Source organism: Lissotriton helveticus, chromosome 2_1, assembly GCF_964261635.1.
Source record: "Lissotriton helveticus chromosome 2_1, aLisHel1.1, whole genome shotgun sequence".
Taxonomy (NCBI): Eukaryota; Metazoa; Chordata; class Amphibia; order Caudata; family Salamandridae; genus Lissotriton; species Lissotriton helveticus.
The window spans coordinates 396,051,430-396,069,785 of record NC_136059.1 but is presented as its reverse complement, the minus strand read 5'-3'; the positions used below and the strand labels follow the sequence as shown (position 1 = coordinate 396,069,785).

General features: G+C 46.0%; 1 protein-coding gene across 2 annotated transcripts in view; it reads right to left on the bottom strand.

Moving 5' to 3' along the window:
- Positions 1–18,356, bottom strand: part of CCDC152 (coiled-coil domain containing 152) — an 880,762-nt gene that overhangs the window by 269,084 nt on the left and 593,322 nt on the right. For both annotated transcript variants that reach the window (XM_078675028.1, XM_078675029.1), the window contains one exon: positions 13,170–13,297. In XM_078675028.1, coding sequence (XP_078531154.1) covers positions 13,170–13,297 — 128 coding nt within the window. The remainder of the gene's footprint in view (positions 1–13,169; positions 13,298–18,356) is intronic.

Below are 18,356 nucleotides of genomic sequence, written 5' to 3'. Positions count from 1 at the left end.
TGCACCGTGGGTCTTCATCTTTGGTGCGCTGCTTGAGGCTCTCTTGCTATTCCTATGCCTTTGGCCTGTGGGTGCTCTAGAGGCTCTTCTCTTGCATCAGTGGGCTCCCCTGCATGCTCAGGCCTACTCTGACTCTCCTGCAGTTGGTGAGTCCCTTGGACCTTGCTGGTCCCAAAGTTGCTCCTTCATCATTTTCCATGTCAGTTGCTGCTGCCAAGGCTTATTGGTGCCTCCGCCAGATACCAACCCCCTGGTTTTCGACTTCCGACATGAGACAGCTCGTGCACAGTTCCTGGTCTTCCTCAGTGGTGCCTGGTCCTCACAGCTGCAATGATCAGGTAATCGTTAACACCCCTGCATCCACCAACATCAGTGGGCATTGCTCTTCCGTGTGTCCTTGTCACCTCCGAGTGGCATAGGCTCTGACCCCTCTGCTTGCAGGGTTTTCTCTTCAAGAATCTACCTTTCGATTCCACTGAACTCTTTCACCGTCTTCGCCAGCAGCATTTTCACTGTAGTCCTTTATTGTGGTGTTCGGCGGTTTCTGACGTCATTTTGCACTTATGCACCCGGCTTCCCTGTTGTAGGTATCCTGGTTCCTGAGGTATCCAGCTGATTGCATCTGTGAGTGTTTTCCCGTCATTTAATTTCTTTGTAGGTGGCTTGCCACCACCTTTTTCGGGAGGTACCTGGCTCCCGGACCTGAGTGGGAGACAGCTTGGAGGGACTAAGTTCCCGTTTTATTCATTTTATGTGTTTGTGCTTTCTCACTGTTTAATTTAAATCTCACTGTTTAATTTAATTTGTTTTCCCTTGCCAGTCGTTTCTTATCTCCAGGGGAGCCTGGGACAAAGAGCAGGGGTTGCTGGACCCTGGTTATCTACACCTTTACTTTATCCATGCATTTTTAATTATCTGACTGAAAGATTAGCACGATCCTAGCCACGCCCTTCGCCTCACCTTCTGATCCATGGCAGGCTATTTAGTTAGACGCACAGCGCGTCCGAGCAGCTGATTGCTGCTGTGAGTGTTCTCCTGTCATTTCATTTCTTTGTAGGTGGCTTGCCACCACCTTTTTTGGGAGGTGCGTGGCTCCCGGACCTGAGCAGGAGACAACTTGGAGGGACTAAGTTATAGTTTTATTCATTTTATGTGTTTATGATTTCTCATGTTTAATTTGTTTTCCTTTGCCAGTAGCTTCTTGTCTCCAGGGGAGCCCGTGACAAGAAGCAGGGGTTGCTGGACCTTGGTTATCTGCACCTTTACTTTATCTACGCATTTGTAAATCTCGCACTGAGTGATCAGCGCAATCCTAGCCATGCTCTTTGCCTCGCCTCCTGATCCATAGTGGGCTATTTAGTTAGACACATAGCTCATCCGCGCTGCTGATTGCTAATGTGAGTGTTCTGCCGTCATTTCATTTCCTTGTAGGTGGGTTGCCATCACCCTTTTTGGGAGGTGCCTGGCTCCCGGACCTGAGCAGGAGACATCTTGGAGGGACTAAGTTCCCGTTGTATTCATTTTATGTGTTTGTGCCTCCTCACTGTTTAATGTATTTTGTTTTCCTTTACACGCGCAATCCTAGCAATGCCCTTTGCCTCGCCTACTGATCCATGGTGGGCTATTTAGTAATATGCATAGCCCATCTGCGCCAGTCCGCGTCCGGAACGCGGCCAGCGCTAGCCACTATTTCCGTTTTGTTACCGAAGGTCCCCTGAGATTGACTTATTCCCATGAATCCTTACTACATACGGCTTGATCCCTGTTGCAATCATCTACCTGGCATTGGCCAGAAACAACGGCCTTCTACCATGAATGGTAAGCTCATCTACCAACTGCTGGCGTCATCTGGTTGCTCTGTTAAGGTGTTAGTGCAGGATGCTACCATAGACTCCTGAGACGTGAGCCGGGAGTGTAACCCTAGCGTTTGGCACAATCTATTGCCTGCTAATATTTAAAGCATTTTTGCACATTTAAGTGCCGGTTTTTAGAAAGTATCTTTGTCCATATGAAATTGTCTTACATTGCCTAAACTATTTAAATATCTTAAACTGCTATTTTAATTAGCTTCAGTATACTTACTTTTGCTGCTCTGTGAAGGCTGCTGTGTAGGGGCAAACGTCTGCAGTACGCTCCGTGATCACAGGAGTGGGACCGCCATTTTGGGGGTACTGTAGGTCAGCGGGCTAGCTCTCATACCCCTGACACTACATATGGAGGCGATAACGCGATCGCACATTACCATAGACTCCTGAGGCGTAAGCCGGGAGTGTAACCTTAGCGTTTGGCACAATCTATTGCCTGCTAATATTTACAGCAGTTTTGCACATTTAATTGCCGGTTTTTAGAAAGTATCTTTGTCCATATGAAATTGTCCTACTTTGCCTAAACTATTTAAATATCTTAAACTTCTATTTGGATTCTCTTCAGTATACTTACTTTTGCTGCTCTGTGTAGGCTGCTGTGTGGGGGAAAAAGTATGCGGTACGCTCCGTGATCACGGGAGCGGGACCGCCATTTTGGGGGAACTGTAGGTCAGCGGGCTAGCTCACATACCCCTGACACTACATATGGAGGAGATAAAGCGACCGCGCGCAGCGGGCACGCCGCCTGCGTGCCGAAGGTGCACCTAAGGCAAGCCCGTCTGCACCTGTCCGCGCCGGGTCGCTGCCAGACGCCAGTCCTCCTTCCCAATTTACAGCTGCCCAAATCAGGTATTCTCGCACCAAACTTTTGTCGTTGGACATAAAATGCCCGATTTCGACTCGGGCTCCCCCGGCTGATTCCTTTAAGTGCCAGCATTGCTCTTTCCAATTTCAAATAGGTCAATTAGAGCCTTTTCCTTCTGGCCTTACTGAGTTTAAGTTTTTTAGTCTTAGTAACTGTTGGTCGTTTGTGAAGCACCACAGGAAGGACTTTGACCTACTATTGGATGAGACTCCAGATGTACTATTCTTAACGGAGACGTGGCTTACGCAGGTCTCTACTGCGGAATCCTGGCTGGCTCTCCCACAAGGTTTTATTATGAATCAAGTTAATAGATCAGAAAGCAGAGGGGGTGGCATTGCAGTAATTTTTAAGGAGACATATCACTGCAGTTTTATTAAGGAGGATATCCCAGACTGTGAAAGTACCTTTTTTAAAATAACGTTAAATCACAACCTTACTATAACTGGTTTTCTTATCTATCGACCTCCAGGGCCGTCTAAAATATTCAGAGAAGAATTGCTGAATAAAGTCACTCTCTTCGCTAGTAAAGCAGCAAATTTTACGATCTTAGGCGACCTTAATGTACGTGTTGATAATGTTGGCAACTCAGAGATTGCCTGTTTTCTGGCTAGTTTAGAGGCTTGTCAGCTGGCCCAATGCGTTCCTAAGAGCACACACGTCGCAGGTCACTTTTTGGACCCTATATTCTCCAGCCTGGGTTCCTTAAAGGTTGTATCACCAATCCCCATGGCCTGGACAGACAATTTTCTTATTTTGTTTCTCCTTGTGGTGGCTAGGAGGACAGGTTTTGAACTGCCCCACATCAGTCTTAAAACGTCCCTGGCATAAGCTAGACACCAATTACTTCTTGGCTGCATTGTCAAGTCTTAAGCCCCAGTTACCACCTGACATTGAGGATGCACATTTGCGATTTCAAAACTGGCTAACACTAGCTTTAGACAGTTGCATCTCAGCTAAACTGAGTGTAAGAAAAAGAGGGCAATCTAATCCTTGGTTCAATGATTCGCTGATTAAAGCTAAAAAACACTGCAAACAACTGGAGCGCGCCAAGGTGCACTTATGATGTGGAAGCAAAAAACAAACATGGGGCATCTATTAAGCTCTATCATAAACTGGCCTGGAGAGCCAAGGCAGAGTTTATAGCGGAAAAAATCTCGATGAGTAACAACCCCTCTAAAACCGTCTTCACCCTGCTCAAGGTTATGCAGAGTTCGGGGTCGAAGGTGGACTTGGCCATCGTCTCTAATTCAGTGTGATGACTTGGCCTGCTATTTCGTGAACAAGGTGGAAAAGATTTATAAGAGCCTCCCTCTGGCCACTGGCACCACAGTTCCATTGGAAAGGCACGGGAACACTGGATCCACTGGGATCAGTGTTCTCTCATCTTTTCCCTTACTGCCCCTCTTTGATTTTCAGTCCCTCTGTCTGAAAATAAAATCAGGCTCTCCAGCCGATCCTTTGACACCTGCTCATTTTAGGCAGTATGACACTCTTATTGAGCCAGTGAGCAGGGATTTGGTCAATTTATCTCTAACCACTGCGTCGGTACCAACTGCTTGGAAACACGCCAAAGTCATACCCCTTCTGAAGAAACCGTCCTTGGACCCAGCAGAGCTGGGTAACTACCATCCTATTTCTCAGCTGCCCTTTCTTACTAAGACGGTAGAATCTCACGTAAATACCATCCTTTCTGAGTTTATCGAGAGAAATGATATTCTAGACTCCTCACAAAATGGTTTGAGGACCCGCCACAGTACCGAATCAGCTCTGTTGTCAGTGATGGAAGAAATCCGTGGTGACCTTGATGTCGGAAACTCTGTGGCCTTGGTTCTTTTGGACCTAAGTGCCGCCTTCGACACTGTCTCCCACGTGATACTTTTAAATCGCCTCCAGGAAATAGGAATTAGGGGATCGGCCTTGGCCTGGTTGCGTTCTTTCTTGGAGGGCAGATCTTTCCAGGTCCTGGTGTCCCCTTTTTGCTCTCGGGTTTATGCCTTTCAACAGGGGGTGCCCCAGGGCTCAATTTTGAGCCTATTACTTTTTAATATATATGTTCAACCTCTAGCTGCGGTGGCTAAAAGCAGAGGGTTATCGTTGGTGTCGTACGTCGACGACATCCAAATGGTTATTGCCTTTTCAAAGAAAAGTAACCACACCCTTTTGAAATTTAAGGAGGACTTGATGGTGATTGCGGACTGGATGGCTTCAAAATATTTACAGCTGAAAGCCAGTAAGTCTGAAATTCTGCTGTTTGGGAGGGACCAGAATATGTGGTCTGAGCAATAATGACCAGTTCAACTAAAACCAGCACCCTCACCGAAAGAGGCAGTTAAGAATTTCAATGTGTGATTTGACAGTGGTCTCTCCTTTGATACCCAATCAAAGTCAGTAGTAGGGACCTGTTTTGGGCTCCTGCGAGGACTAAAACCCCTACTTGGCTTCTTTGATTCTAAAATTCGTCAGACCATTGTGCAGGCAACACTCTTATCTAGATTGGACTATGGCAACCCTCTTTATTTAGGCACCAATAAATCCAGCACTCGACGTTTGCAGAGAATACAGAACGCAGCAGCCTGTATTCTCTTGGCAGTCCCCAAATCCTGTTCTGTGTCTACATTTTTACCCAAACTCCATTGGTTACCAGTGGGGCAAAGAGTTCAGTTCAAGACACTATGTGTGGCCCACAGGATTCTAACTCCACAAGCACCTCCAGGATTTGCTGACCTATAGACTCTTTATGTTCCTCGACGTTTTTTACGCTCAGCTGACCAAGGGCTGGAGTTTGTTCCCTGATTTTTAAAAACCAGTGCTGGTGGCAACTTTTTTAGAGTGCTTGCGGCCAGACTATGGAATTCACTTCCTGCCTCAATCAGAGGGATCCAGAATCATCTTGCCTTTCGCAGAGCCATAAAGACCTGGCTTTTTCCAACCTAAATCCCCTTCAATCTGCTACAACCTTGAGTCTTTGGTTGTGCTGGGACGCCCCGTTGCTGGGGCAGCCATGCGCACTACAGATCCGACAATATTAATAATAATAATGTGCAGGACACCACTATTCCTAGGCTAAATGGTTCCACTGTGTCTCAAACCCCCATAGAATCACATCTGCCTTGCCTACTTTTAAAAACACGCTCTCTAATAAAGCACCATGTTGAATGTGTGGTTCTTTTACATTTAACCTACACTACATGATTAGATCTGATACAACAAACTGCTTAACACTCTATCTGGACTAAGCCTGAATGCTGCCCTCCACAGCTACCACTTAGAGAGCTCTAAGGATGCCTAAGACCACTAAAATCACCATAAGGGTTGTCTGGATTAGTGAAAGGTGCTTCACTTAAATAAGTGTGCAACATATACTAAGCCAGCGTCCTACAATAATCCACAAGTCATGCGTAAATAAATAAATAAACAAACAACAAATGTCAACCTTCCTTCTGCTAAATCTTAAAAAAAAACGACATTTATAATAACTTGTTCAAGACAAAGAAGAAAACAAGTTACTTACCTGTAACTTTGGTTCTCCAGTATTGGTACCTTTAATAGATTCCCATAGCTTGTATCATTCCCCGTCGTCGGAATGGGAGCCTCGGTAAATAAAAAAATAACATAGCAGTAGGAACAAAAGATTTTGTAGCATATCCACCTCTTTTTGCAAAAGAGACCAAAACATTCAACAGCCAATCAGATTAGCTTCACCCCATAGAACCCTCCTGAGAGAACCTCAGAGCCTCAGATTTTCGTAGCCGTTGTGTAACAGTAACCACATCTGTTGAAGGCTGAGCTTTCCCAGGGGAGGAGGGTGGGCGCATGGGAATGTATGAAAGTTACCAATACAGGAGAACCAAAGTTACAGGGAAGTAACTTGTTTTCTTACTCCAGCATTGGAACTTTCATAGATTCCCATAGCTTGTATCAGAGTAGCTAGCAGTTAGCAACAAAGCACATTTTGTGAAACAAATACTGGAATACCTCTGAACCCATATTTTCACAAGAAATAAACAGATATTGAAACATTAGTTAGTCGAATTACCAGATACAAAATGTGCAATAACAGGATGAAGGGATAGAAGGGAAAGCTCACCGCTTACTGGAAGTGGTTCCTCAGTACTACTTGTTCCATTGCCGCCTCACTCTGTGTGGAAGAGTCCAAGCAGTAGTGCTTTGTGAAAGTATGGGCACTGCTCCATGTAGCTGCCCTACAATTGTCCTTGATAGGAACTCCAGCGAAAAGAGCAGCAGACAATGATACTGATTGTGTAGTGAGCCCAGACACGTCCTTCTAGTGGCTTACCCGCCAGCTGGTGACAATAGTAAATTGCGCTGGCAAGCCAAAGAGAAATCCCTTGTTTTGAAAGGAGAAAACCTTTTCAAGGAGCACTAAAAGCGACAAAGAGTTGGGTAGATTTCCCGAAATACTTGGTGTACTCTAGATAAAATTTCAAACATCTATGGACATCCAAGGAATGGAGAGACCTTTCTGCTGGAGTTGTAGGTCGAGGGAAAAAAGATTTTAGAATGACAGGCTCATTCAAGTGGAAATCCAAAGGGACCTTTGGAATACATTTTGAATGTGTTCTTGGAATCAGAGTGTCGTGTTTGAACTGTAAAAAAGGTTCCTTAATCGTGAGAGTTTGAAGTTCTCCAACTCTCCTGGCTGACGTTATGGCGAGAATAAGAGCCACATTCCATGACAGAAATTTAAGATCCGCTCTATGAATAGGCTCAAACGGAGGTCTCATGAGATGAGCGAGAACCAAGTTGAGTTGCCACATGGGAGGCGGAGGTCGAACTGGAGGAAAAACTCTAAAGAGTCCTTTCAGAAATTGTTGGACAATTCTTGCAGACCAGAGGGAAGGGCCAGAGGCTGTCCGTCTCAATCTAGATATAGCCGCCAGGTGTACCTTGATGGAAGAATGTGCAAGATCTGACTTTGCCGGAGACAAAATGTAAGGTAATATTTGATGAGGAGCAGTAGAGAACGGATGAAGGTTTTCTCGGTGGCACCACAAACAAAAACGTTTCCATTTTGAGCGATAGGTTTTATTTGTACTTGGTGCACAGGTTTGAGCTAAAACCTGTTTACATTCTTGAGAAATATTTAAATTCTGGAACTCTTGATGCTCAGGAGCCACGCTGTCAACTGAAGTGAGCCACGCGGTCAACTGAAGTGAGCTCGGATCCGGATGTACCACTTGGCCCTGGGACATCGTCAATAGAGAAGGAATGGGACGCAGGTGAAGCAGCTGATTTTGAGAGAGTAGGAGAAGTTCCGTGAACCAGAACTAGCGGGGCCACACTGGTGCTATTAGAATCATTGTGCGGGGTTCCGTTTTGAGTTTCCTGAGTAATCTTGGAATCAGGGGCATTGGCGGAAAGGCGTCAACAAATGCGCCTGACCAGGCCATCGAAAGAGCATTCCCCAACGATCCTCAATGGTGATCCCTGCTTGCGTAAAAAGAGCATTTCCTGTTGTCTGGGGTAGTGAACAGGTCTATGGACGGAGTGCCCCAACGAGCAAAAATACTGTTGAGAGTGCTTTGATCCAGTTCCCACTCGTGACAGACTGACTTCAGATGACTCAATGTATCTGCTGTCGTGTTGAGGGTACCTGGAAGATGCTCTGCTGAGAGAGCGACTTTGTGAAGATTTGCCCATTCCCAGATATCTTGGGCCTCCTTGGAAAGAAGTTGAGATCTCGTTTCACCTTGTTTGTTCACATAGTGCATGGCCGTCGTGTTGTCTGTACAGACCAGGACTGTGGAGTTCCGAATCCTCGGAAGGAAAGCTTGTAAAGCCAAACGAATCGCCCTGAGCTCCAGAAGATTGATGTGGAGAGTGAGTTGTTTGGGTTGGCAGTGATCGCTTACTTGAAGGTCTTGCGAAACCACTCCCCAACCTTCTAGAGAGGCGTCCATGATCAGTATCAGAGGAGCTGGAGAAACTATGAAAGTGAGGCCTTTTGAGATATTGTCTTTGATCGTCCACTAGCTGACCGCCTCTTTCATAAGAGGAGTAATGATTATCTTGTCGTTGAACGAGCCTTCCGTCTGGCGCCATTGCATCTCCAGTTGTTCTTGTAATGGACGCATACGAAGTCTGCAATGCGGAATTAAGGTAATGCAGGATGAAATTGATCCTAGAAGCGATTTGTATAGGCGGACAAACAGAGACCGTCTTTTTTGTAATTGACAGGTGGAAAAAATCTGCCTTTTCTGTCTTTCATCTGATGGGAAAGCTTTGCAACAAGTTGTATCCAGAATGGACCTTAGAAACTTGGCCGATCTGGATGGAAGAAGGACTGACTTGTCTTTGTTGAGTTGAAGACCCAGATGATTGAAAAGCTGAACGCAACTCGTCCAGGTAGGGAAAAAACTGCAGTGACTGCTTTCTGAGAAACGCTGCAACTGGGGCCAATACCTTCGTGAATATCCGCGGAGCGGATCTGAGTCCGAAAGGCAGGACCTTGAACTGAAAGTGGCTCTTGGCTACTGTGAAGTGTAGAAATCTCCTGTGAGCTTGGTGGATAGGAACATAGAAGTATGCGTCCTCGAGATCCAGAGTTGCCATGTACTCGCCTGGATTCAGGAGACTCAAAATATACTGAAGAGATACCATACGAAACGAGAGTTTTATGAGATAGGTGTTGAGCTCCCTCAGGTGTAAGATTGGGCGCCATTTTTCTTCCGTCTTGCAAACTAGGAAAAACCGGGAATAGAAACCTGTGCCTCGTTGGGATAGAGGTACTGGCTCTATCGCTCCTTTGATGAGCAGTTGATGAGCTTCTAGACGTAGAAGATGTAGATGTTTTGATTCTGTGGCGCGAGAGGCTCTGGAAGGTGGGAGGTGTTTAAACTCTAACCTGTGGCCAAACCGGATGATATTGCGGACCCATCGATCTGGTATGATCTCCCAGCTGTGGAGGCATTGTGATATCCTCCCCCCCCACTGATGTTACAGGGGGTGAAGGTAAAGTAGACAGAGCCGGGAAGCCGCCATTGGCGTTTAGAGGAATCTCTCCCCTGATGCCCCTGTCGTCCTCTTGAAGGCTGGCGAGAGAAAGACGCCGATTGGCCTTGGCTTTGAGAGTACTGGGGTTTGTACGACTGCAAAGACTGCAAATAGGAAGAGTAGCGTTGTTGGTATCCTCCTCTGTATGTCGCAAAACCTTTTTCTCTTGCACCACTAAAAGGCACTTTGCGGTATTGCAATGTCCCCAGGGACCTTGCCGTCTCTGTGTCTTTTTTGATGTCCTGCAGAGCGTCGTCCACATGCTTTCCAAAAAGCATTTCTCCGTCAAATGGCAAATCTAAGATCTTATTCTGAACTTCTGGGCAAAACCAGATAGCCCAAAGCCAGCCTTGCCGTCTTAGAACAGCTTAACCTGCCAAGGCGCGAAAAGCAGTGGTGGCAATGTCCATTGCGCAATCGTTGATTTCTGAAGAAGACCGCTATCCTTCCTCCAGGATCTTCTTCGCGTCAGCCTTGTAACCATCAGGCAGTTGATCCATAAATGGAGAAAACTCGCACCACATTTGGCGATCATATCGTCCCAAAAATGCTAGTACATTGGCTGCTCTAACCAGGAGGCTGGACATAGAGGAAAACCTCTTTCCCACATTATCTAGACGCCTACCCTCCTTATCCGGTGGTGTGGTAAGGGGCGCCAATGGATTTTTTTACTTCCTTTGAGCCGCCTGAGAGTCAACAGAGTCCAGCTTCGGTTTGCCAACCAGGCAAGCAGGGTCATCTTCTGAAGCCTTATATTTTTTCTCCAGTTGCGGAAGAACAGAGATGACTGTAGCTGGAGATTGCATCACTTTTATACCCTCAGTCCACACATGTTCCACAATTGGGATAGAACGTATGGATTTCCTGTAAGGCTCCTTAAAATCATATAGAAAGCATTCCAATTGTACAGTTGGAATGGGAAGACCAAATCTCTTGGACGCCCTCTCCATAAGATTATGGAAACCTCCAATGCCTGCTGGAGGATAATCAATAGGATCCAGTGATGGTGAAGCAGGATCCGGAATAACATAATCGTCCCATTCCCTATCTGGATTCGGGACCTGTTCTGCATTCTGATCATCATCTGTTGAATCATCATCATCATCATGCACAGTGACGATATTCTGGCGACCTTCTATTGGTTCCGGCTCCGGAGGTTGAGGTAATTGCTGAGCCACTGTAGTAGAAGCATAGGTCGGAGGTGGTGGAGGCGGCGGTTGCATTGATTGCTGATCAGAGGCTTGAGATGGAAACCTCCTCTTATAGTCTAGCAACGTGATTTGTAAGTCACTAATAAGTGAAGACGGCATGGCCACCATACTCTGTTGTGATTGCTCTTGAGGACTTGTTGCTGTTCCATGTAATAATTTTCAGAACTTGGGTCCTGGTATTTTACTTGAAGTTGGGATGGACTGTAAGCATCCCCATAAGGACCCTCATCCTCCTCTGAATATTCCTCTTCCAAGAGCAATGCTGGAGGTAATGGTGTCACTCGAGGAGATGTAATTTCCAGTGTGATTTGGCGTCTTTTTATTGAAATTTGAATTTTTTGTGTCGTTGACAAGGTCGTCGTCGAAGGAATCGTCGACGGATAGTGGATCGTCGATGACGGTGGGCTGATCGTCGATTGTACGTCGTGAGTACAAGTACCATTGTAGATGATGTCATCGACATCGTCGCCGTCGTCATCGTCGTCGACACCATCGTCGGTGTCATCATCGTCGACATTGAGGTAGTTATCATCATCGAGGACATTGTAACAGGTACCCGTAGCATCGACGAAGTCGTCGTCGAAGTCATCGTCGGTGAAGCTCTCAAGGACGTTTCCGAAGATGGAGCTGGAATTGACGCTAGGTGAATCTTAGATGCCATCGTTGACGTACCTGATATTGTCATCGTCGGCTGACTGATTTTCTTCTCAGATCTTCCCTCCTGAGGTACAGAAGCTGGTTTCTTGAACAGCTTTGCTTTTTCAGATGGTGGAGAGGAAACAAAAGGTCCATGGCTCACCTTCTGAGTAGAAAGTACCTCAGGAACTAGTCCCTCCCTCTCCTTTACACCTCGGTGATGAGATTTTATGGGACTGGGCCTGTCAGACCTATCAGAGCTCTTTTGGTAGGAGGTTCAGTCAAAGTTGAAGGGGAAGACCTACCCCTCTTTTTAGACCTCCTTGAAGAAGTTGCTGAGGAGGCATCATCACTGTCTCTGGATATTTCTTCCTTTTGTGACTTCAGCTTCTGCAGCCAGGTCAGCAAACGTCCTTCCCTGTCTCTCAGAGTCTTGGTAGAGAAGGTCCTACAGTTCTTACAATCAGTGGCCTTGTGATCAGGGTACAAGCAATAAATGCAGTCCTTATGCTTGTCCTCAATGTAAAGTATTTTCTTAGAACAAGTAGAACAAGCTTTAAATAAATCTTTCTTCTCCTTTTCTGACATCCTAATGAGAACTGTAGAGAAAAGAGATGAAATCCAAAAGTTGTAGAGAAATCTGAGCAGAGCTCAGTGGAGACTCCCTTGGCACAACACGCGGTAGAACATCTGAGGCTCTGAGGCTCTCTCAGGAGGGCTCCATGGGGTGAGGCTAATCTGATTGGCTGTTGCATGTTGCATGTTTTGGTCTGTTTTGTAAAAAGAGGTGGTATGCTACAAAATGAGAGGAGGCCTAGGCCTTTCTTTCTCTTTTGTTCCTACTGCTATGTTATTTTTTATTTACCAAGGCTCCCATTCCGACGACAGGTAATGATACAAGCTATGGGAATCTATGAAAGTTCCAATATTGGAGTAAAATTAACTTAATCGCAGTGACTTCCACCCATCTCTCTATTCATTTATAAAATTCCTGGGCTTCTCCACTGACAATGCTCTATCTCTAGCTCCAACCACCAACATGATGCCCAAATCAGAATCAAAATTTCCTCCAACACTCTATGAAAGTATTAAACATCCACTCATACTCAACTGGAAAAAGGTTCAAGTGTTGATCATGGATTTGGGCAAAGCCATTCTAGTATTCGTCCCTGAGACAACACAAACCACTCACAGCAACCTTATGTCTATGAAGTAAACATTCAACCACCTCATTGGTTACCAGCTCAGGTCAGACGACAATTGAAAATTTCCTGTTTGACATCCAAGACTCAGCATTACCCTCTTTGTCATTAATGCTGCTATATCTTGAGGTCTCTCTGGCACTAATTTGAAATTAAACTGTAGAAAGCCCACACATTTTACTGCACCTCCATCAATCCTGAATCATCTCCTTGCCATGTTTTCCCTCTGCTATATTTACCTCTTATCCTAACCTTTCCTTTTATAAAACTCTGCAGTTAATCATTTTTATATATGATTACTATTATTTGTAAAGTTCGCTGATGCATTGTAGATGCGGTAGCACTATAGAAACTGAAAAACAAATTAATACTGTACCTCTATCTGCAGTTTAATAATTTCATTTTGCTTTTCCTTTTCCTGAGTTTTTAGTTGTCTGGTTAATTCAATGCATTCCATCTCCTTCTTTTTTAATATATCATTTTGTTTTTCTTCTTGACGTCTAACTAACAACAAACAAGAAAGGAAATGTGAAACTGCCATATTTAAAAAGACACTGACAGTTGAACACTGAACAAAAACATAACATGAATGTAAATATAGGACCTCCTTGGTAAGAGAACTCTTTCCGATTTCTGGAGGAGGGTTAAACCTGAAGGGGAATATAACATTTCCTAGCTAACATGAAGGAACGTTTTCGATTCCATTAAAAACACAGAAGCAAGCTCACAATTTCTTTTTTCACTTTATTTTAAACAGCAGTCTAAAGAGAAACAACTACACTTCCTAATAACTAATGGGAAACAGTAGAACACAACAACAGGCAATCAGAGTCCATCACGCTTTTATGTAACTGAGCTTCTTTAGCCTTTCTCACTCTTTCTTTCTGTGAACTCAGCCACCACCCTCCAAGAACTGTTACTCCTGTTTTTGTTCCATACCTAGCAAAAGAAAGCCCTGTAAGCTCTGGTATATTGTACTCAGATCTCTATTAACATAGAACACTAGCTCAATATAAATATATCTTATTATTAATCAGCATGAATTCACCATACTTTCTCCTTAAGACTTCATGGGTTTTTCTCCATACAAGGATGTGACCGCATTACCATCCTCAGGACGATGATCCTCACCTCCATTTCATTAATACAACTGAAAACGTTCCTTCATGTTAGTTAGGGAATTTTACATTATATATCAGGACCAGAGTTGAGCATTATGCTAGTTGAAAGCCATGTCCTCCATTAGCTTGAAATAAAAATGTTTGCAGGAAGAGTCAGAAGACTCATTTAATGTCTTCATGATATCCTCCAGTCTACCCCCTTGACCAAAAGCTTCTGAGGCTATAGGCCAATGTATGTATGTATGTATTTAATGCTTGTTAAGCGCGGCTGTCACCCAGAGGGTATCCTGGCGCTGAGATCAATTCAACCATCCGGTGTATGCTTTAGACTACTCTTGGAAAAAGATGTGTTTTGAGGTCCCTTTTAAAAGAGCCCAGATCATGTTTGCTCCTCAGCGTCAGAGTTAGAGTATTCCATATAGTGGCGGCTGCAAAGCTGAAAGCGCGGCCGCCCATTCTCACTCTGTTTATCCTAGGAATTCTCATTAGGAACGCCGAGGCGGATCTCAAAGGTCTGGCAGCCTGGTACCAGGAGAAAAGATTTTGCAATGGTATTGGTCCTAGTCCATGCAAAGCTCCGAAAACCAGGCATAAAGCCTTATAGGTGATCCTCTGCTGGACCGGTAGCCAATGGAGAACAGCCAAAGCTCCCGAGGAAGAGGCCGAGCGCGGGAGAGACAGAGCTAATTTGGCCGCCATATTTTGAATCCTTTGTAACTTGAGAATCAGGGTCTTTGGAGCTCCCAGAAGTAGTGCGTTACAGTAGTCTAACCTACTGAGAATGGTACTACGCACTACCTCTGCTCTAGCTTCACAAGGAAGGAGTGGTAATATCTTCCGAAGAGCACGGAAGCAGACCCATACAAGTCCCTACGGTCCTATTCACCGAGGCATCAAGTTGTAAATTTGATTCAAAAACCACTCCAAGATTGCGAGCCGATTCTGCGGCCTCCATCGAGCCTGGTATAGACGTAGGCCAGAAATCTTCCGGCAAGGCACGAGGGAGTCAGCCTAAGGAGCAGTCCAGTATCTCCGTTTTCGACCCGTTAAATTGGAGTGAGTTGGTTTGCAACCACTCTGCTGTGGCTGACATACAATGGTGAAAGGCGCCCCTCGAAACTGCCTCAGTACCCTCGAATGAAAAAATCAGTTGTGTGTCATCGGCATAATTGATGACTTGTATGCCGAATGACTTTATTAGTTGTATCAAGGGTTGGAGGTAAAGGTTAAAAAGGATCGGGCTTATCGCAGATCCCTGGGGGACACCTTGGCTCACCTGTCGTATGGCAGAGCGAAAAGGTGGTAACGCCACAGCTTGTTTCCTATTGCCGAGATATGATGTTAACTAGGATAAGGACAGGCCGGTTATTCCCGCATTACGAAGACGGCCTAGTAGGACCTCATGGTTCACCGTGTCGAACGCGGCCGACAAGTCAAGCAGCACTAAAAATGCTGACTTGCCCCTGTCGACACGCGTTCGCAGATCGTTCAACACGGTGACCAGAGCAGTCTCAGTACCGTGAGCCGGTCTGAAGCCAAATTGGGCAGCATCCAGGCAGAAGTTGGTTTCCAGGAAGTTGGCCAAGGCTCTCGTAACCCACTTCTCCAAGATTTTTATCGCAAATGGTAGGAGCGAAATAGGCCTATAATTGGCTGGGCAGAGGGGGTCCAAGGTAGCCTTTTTCAACAATGGTGTTACTATTGCCAACTTCCAACTGTCTGGGACTGATGCTGTCACCAACGATTGGCAACAGATTGAATATAGCGGGGGAAACAACTCGCCTTGAAAGGCCTTCCAAATCTTATGCGGCATGGGATCTAGGGGCGAGCCTGAGGATACGCAGTTAGCCAATGCGCAGAATTCTTCCAGCGAGGGAACAGGGAAACATAGCAACTGGGAAGTCCTCTCTTTAATCTTACTCTCTTCGGGTTCCAGATGACAAAAGGATACCGAAGGAGGAGGCAAAGGTGGTATATGCTGTCTGGAAACTTCTAGTCCATTCAGAATATTCCTGATTTTTTCTTCAAAGGCAAGGGCTAAGGAGTCGCAAAGTTCCTGAGACGCAGGAACAGATGGTATAGCACATGAGGGATTGGATAAGCTCTTAACCAGCTTGAACAAGGCCTGCGATTTGTTAGGAGCTTTTGCCAAGGTATCTTCAAAAAACCTTGCTTTAGCGTTCCTTAGCTGGATCTTATATTCTAACAGAATGCTTTTGTATGCAGCCCTGTCCCGCTCCATGTACCCTCTCCTCCATGTGCGTTCCGCCTGCTTACAGCGGAGCTTGGACTGGCCAAGTTCCTCAGTAAACCAGGCGTTAGTCCCTCTAGGTCTATCCCTCACTTTCCGTAGAGGTGCCACCTTGTCCAATGATGTCAAGATTTGCTGACAAAGTGCAGCATAGCTCTTATCCGCAATGTCTTCCAACCTAAAAGTTACAGACAGCAGCCTAGGTAGAGTCGGCTCCTTTAGGAGACGGGTCCATTGTCGATTAAACTTAATGTTCCTCAGGTTACTTGGCTCTATTAGGGCAGGCTGGGCTATAGTTAAGAGGATCAGTGAGTGGTCGGTCCAGCATTGATCTAAGATTTCTTCCACGGTGACTAATTCCCTCTCCGCAAATACCAAGTCCAGTATATGGCCCTTCGTGTGAGTGTATGACAGCACCAGCTGTTCAAGTTGAATATTACCACATGCTTGGCAGAGTTCTCTATAGGCTAGGTCTTGAGGGCCTGAGGGCCAAAGATTAAAATCGCCCAGTACCAGAAACTTGGAATGGGAATTTGAAAGGTCGTAGATCAGATCGACCAGAGACTGAAGGGCCGCTGTAGTTGACGACAGTGGCCTATAGCATAAAAGGCCAGCGATCAGCGTGCCCCCTTGTACGGTGATAGAGAAGCCCATAAGCTCAAATCCCTGTATTTCCTTTACCACAAGCTGCATGAGAGAGATTGAGTCTTTAAAGATGCATCCGACTCCACCCCCTCTCCCGGAGCCTCGGGGTATGTGTCTTAACAGGTATCCCGGTGGGCACGCCCAACCGAGTTCCACCTCACAGTCTGCCTTAATCCAGGTCTCGGTCACAAACAGTATGTCCAGATGGGAAGATTCTATTACCAGGGCAATTTAGGCATAGTGTTTAACGAGGGAGCGGACATTTAAGAGTCCGCAAGAGAGAGTCTGAAGTTGTTTTCCCCCCGTATTATAGTCTGTAGATGCGTGTAAGTCCGTCTGTGCGCCCGATGGAAAAGAGGTATCCGAAAACGGCGCTCCGGACGCCTCCGGGACGCGAACGGGCGCAAACGGGCTTACCTCTGGCGCACCTCCGGCGCGTCTACGGCGCGTCCGCTGCGCGCATCTGCTGCGCGTCTGTTTACACATGCCTATTTATATTATTACGCCGCCCGGGCTTCCGGCTACTAGAGCCTCTAGCCCCACCTAGTATGGCGCCTTAAGTGGCCCAAGCGTCAGCCCCTCACCTAAGATGGCGGTCGGAGTAGCACCACCAGGAACCCAAGAGCCCCTCTATCTAAGCCCCGCTAAATGCGGGTGAAATAACTATTACAGTGCAGGTAAGCCTTGCTATGCCCCCGCGTTGCTGGTCAGATAGTTAACAAGAAATGCAGTAGCGCGAATACAAGCAGAACAAACGGCGCGATTAAAAACAAGTGCCAAAGTTATACAAGTGCAAATATTAAAAAGTCAGCAGCAGTATTCGGCAGTACGCGCAGTGGTAGAGGATCTGTGGCGCTTACCGAGGGAGCATCTTAAATAAGCTCTCCAATGCCCGGGCTCCGGCTACTAGAGCCTCTAGCCCCACCTAGTATGGCGCCTGAAGTGGCCCAAGCGTCAGCCTCTCACCTAAGATGGCGGTCGGAGTAGCACCACCAGAAACCCAAGAGCCCCTCTATCTAAGCCCCGCTAAATGCGGGTGAAATAACTATTACAGTGCAGGTAAGCCTTGCTATGCCCCCGCGTTGCTGGTCAGATAGTTAACAAGAAATGCAGTAGCGCGAATACAAGCAGAACAAACGGCGCGATTAAAAACAAGTGCCAAAGTTATAAAAGTGCAAATATTAAAAAGTCAGCAGCAGTATTCGGCAGTACGCGCAGTGGTAGAGGATCATAGGCCAAGAGGGGAAAGCTCATTACCGAATGGGCCCCAAATTTTGAGACATCTATTTCTTCCTTCTGCATAACCAATGTCACCCATCTAGGGATGGTGGGTGATGACAACGCCATCAATGGCTTCTTGATCGCAATTAGCAATTGTGAAACTCCTGAAGCCTGAACTCTGCCCCATGGCCTAGTATGACAGTACCACACACAGCAATGACGTACTTCCCACCCAGAATATGATATCACTCTGGTGCTGCTTTTGCTATATTTAGAAATAGAAAAAGTAACACCATTCAGACCAGACATCCTTCCTATAAAGCCA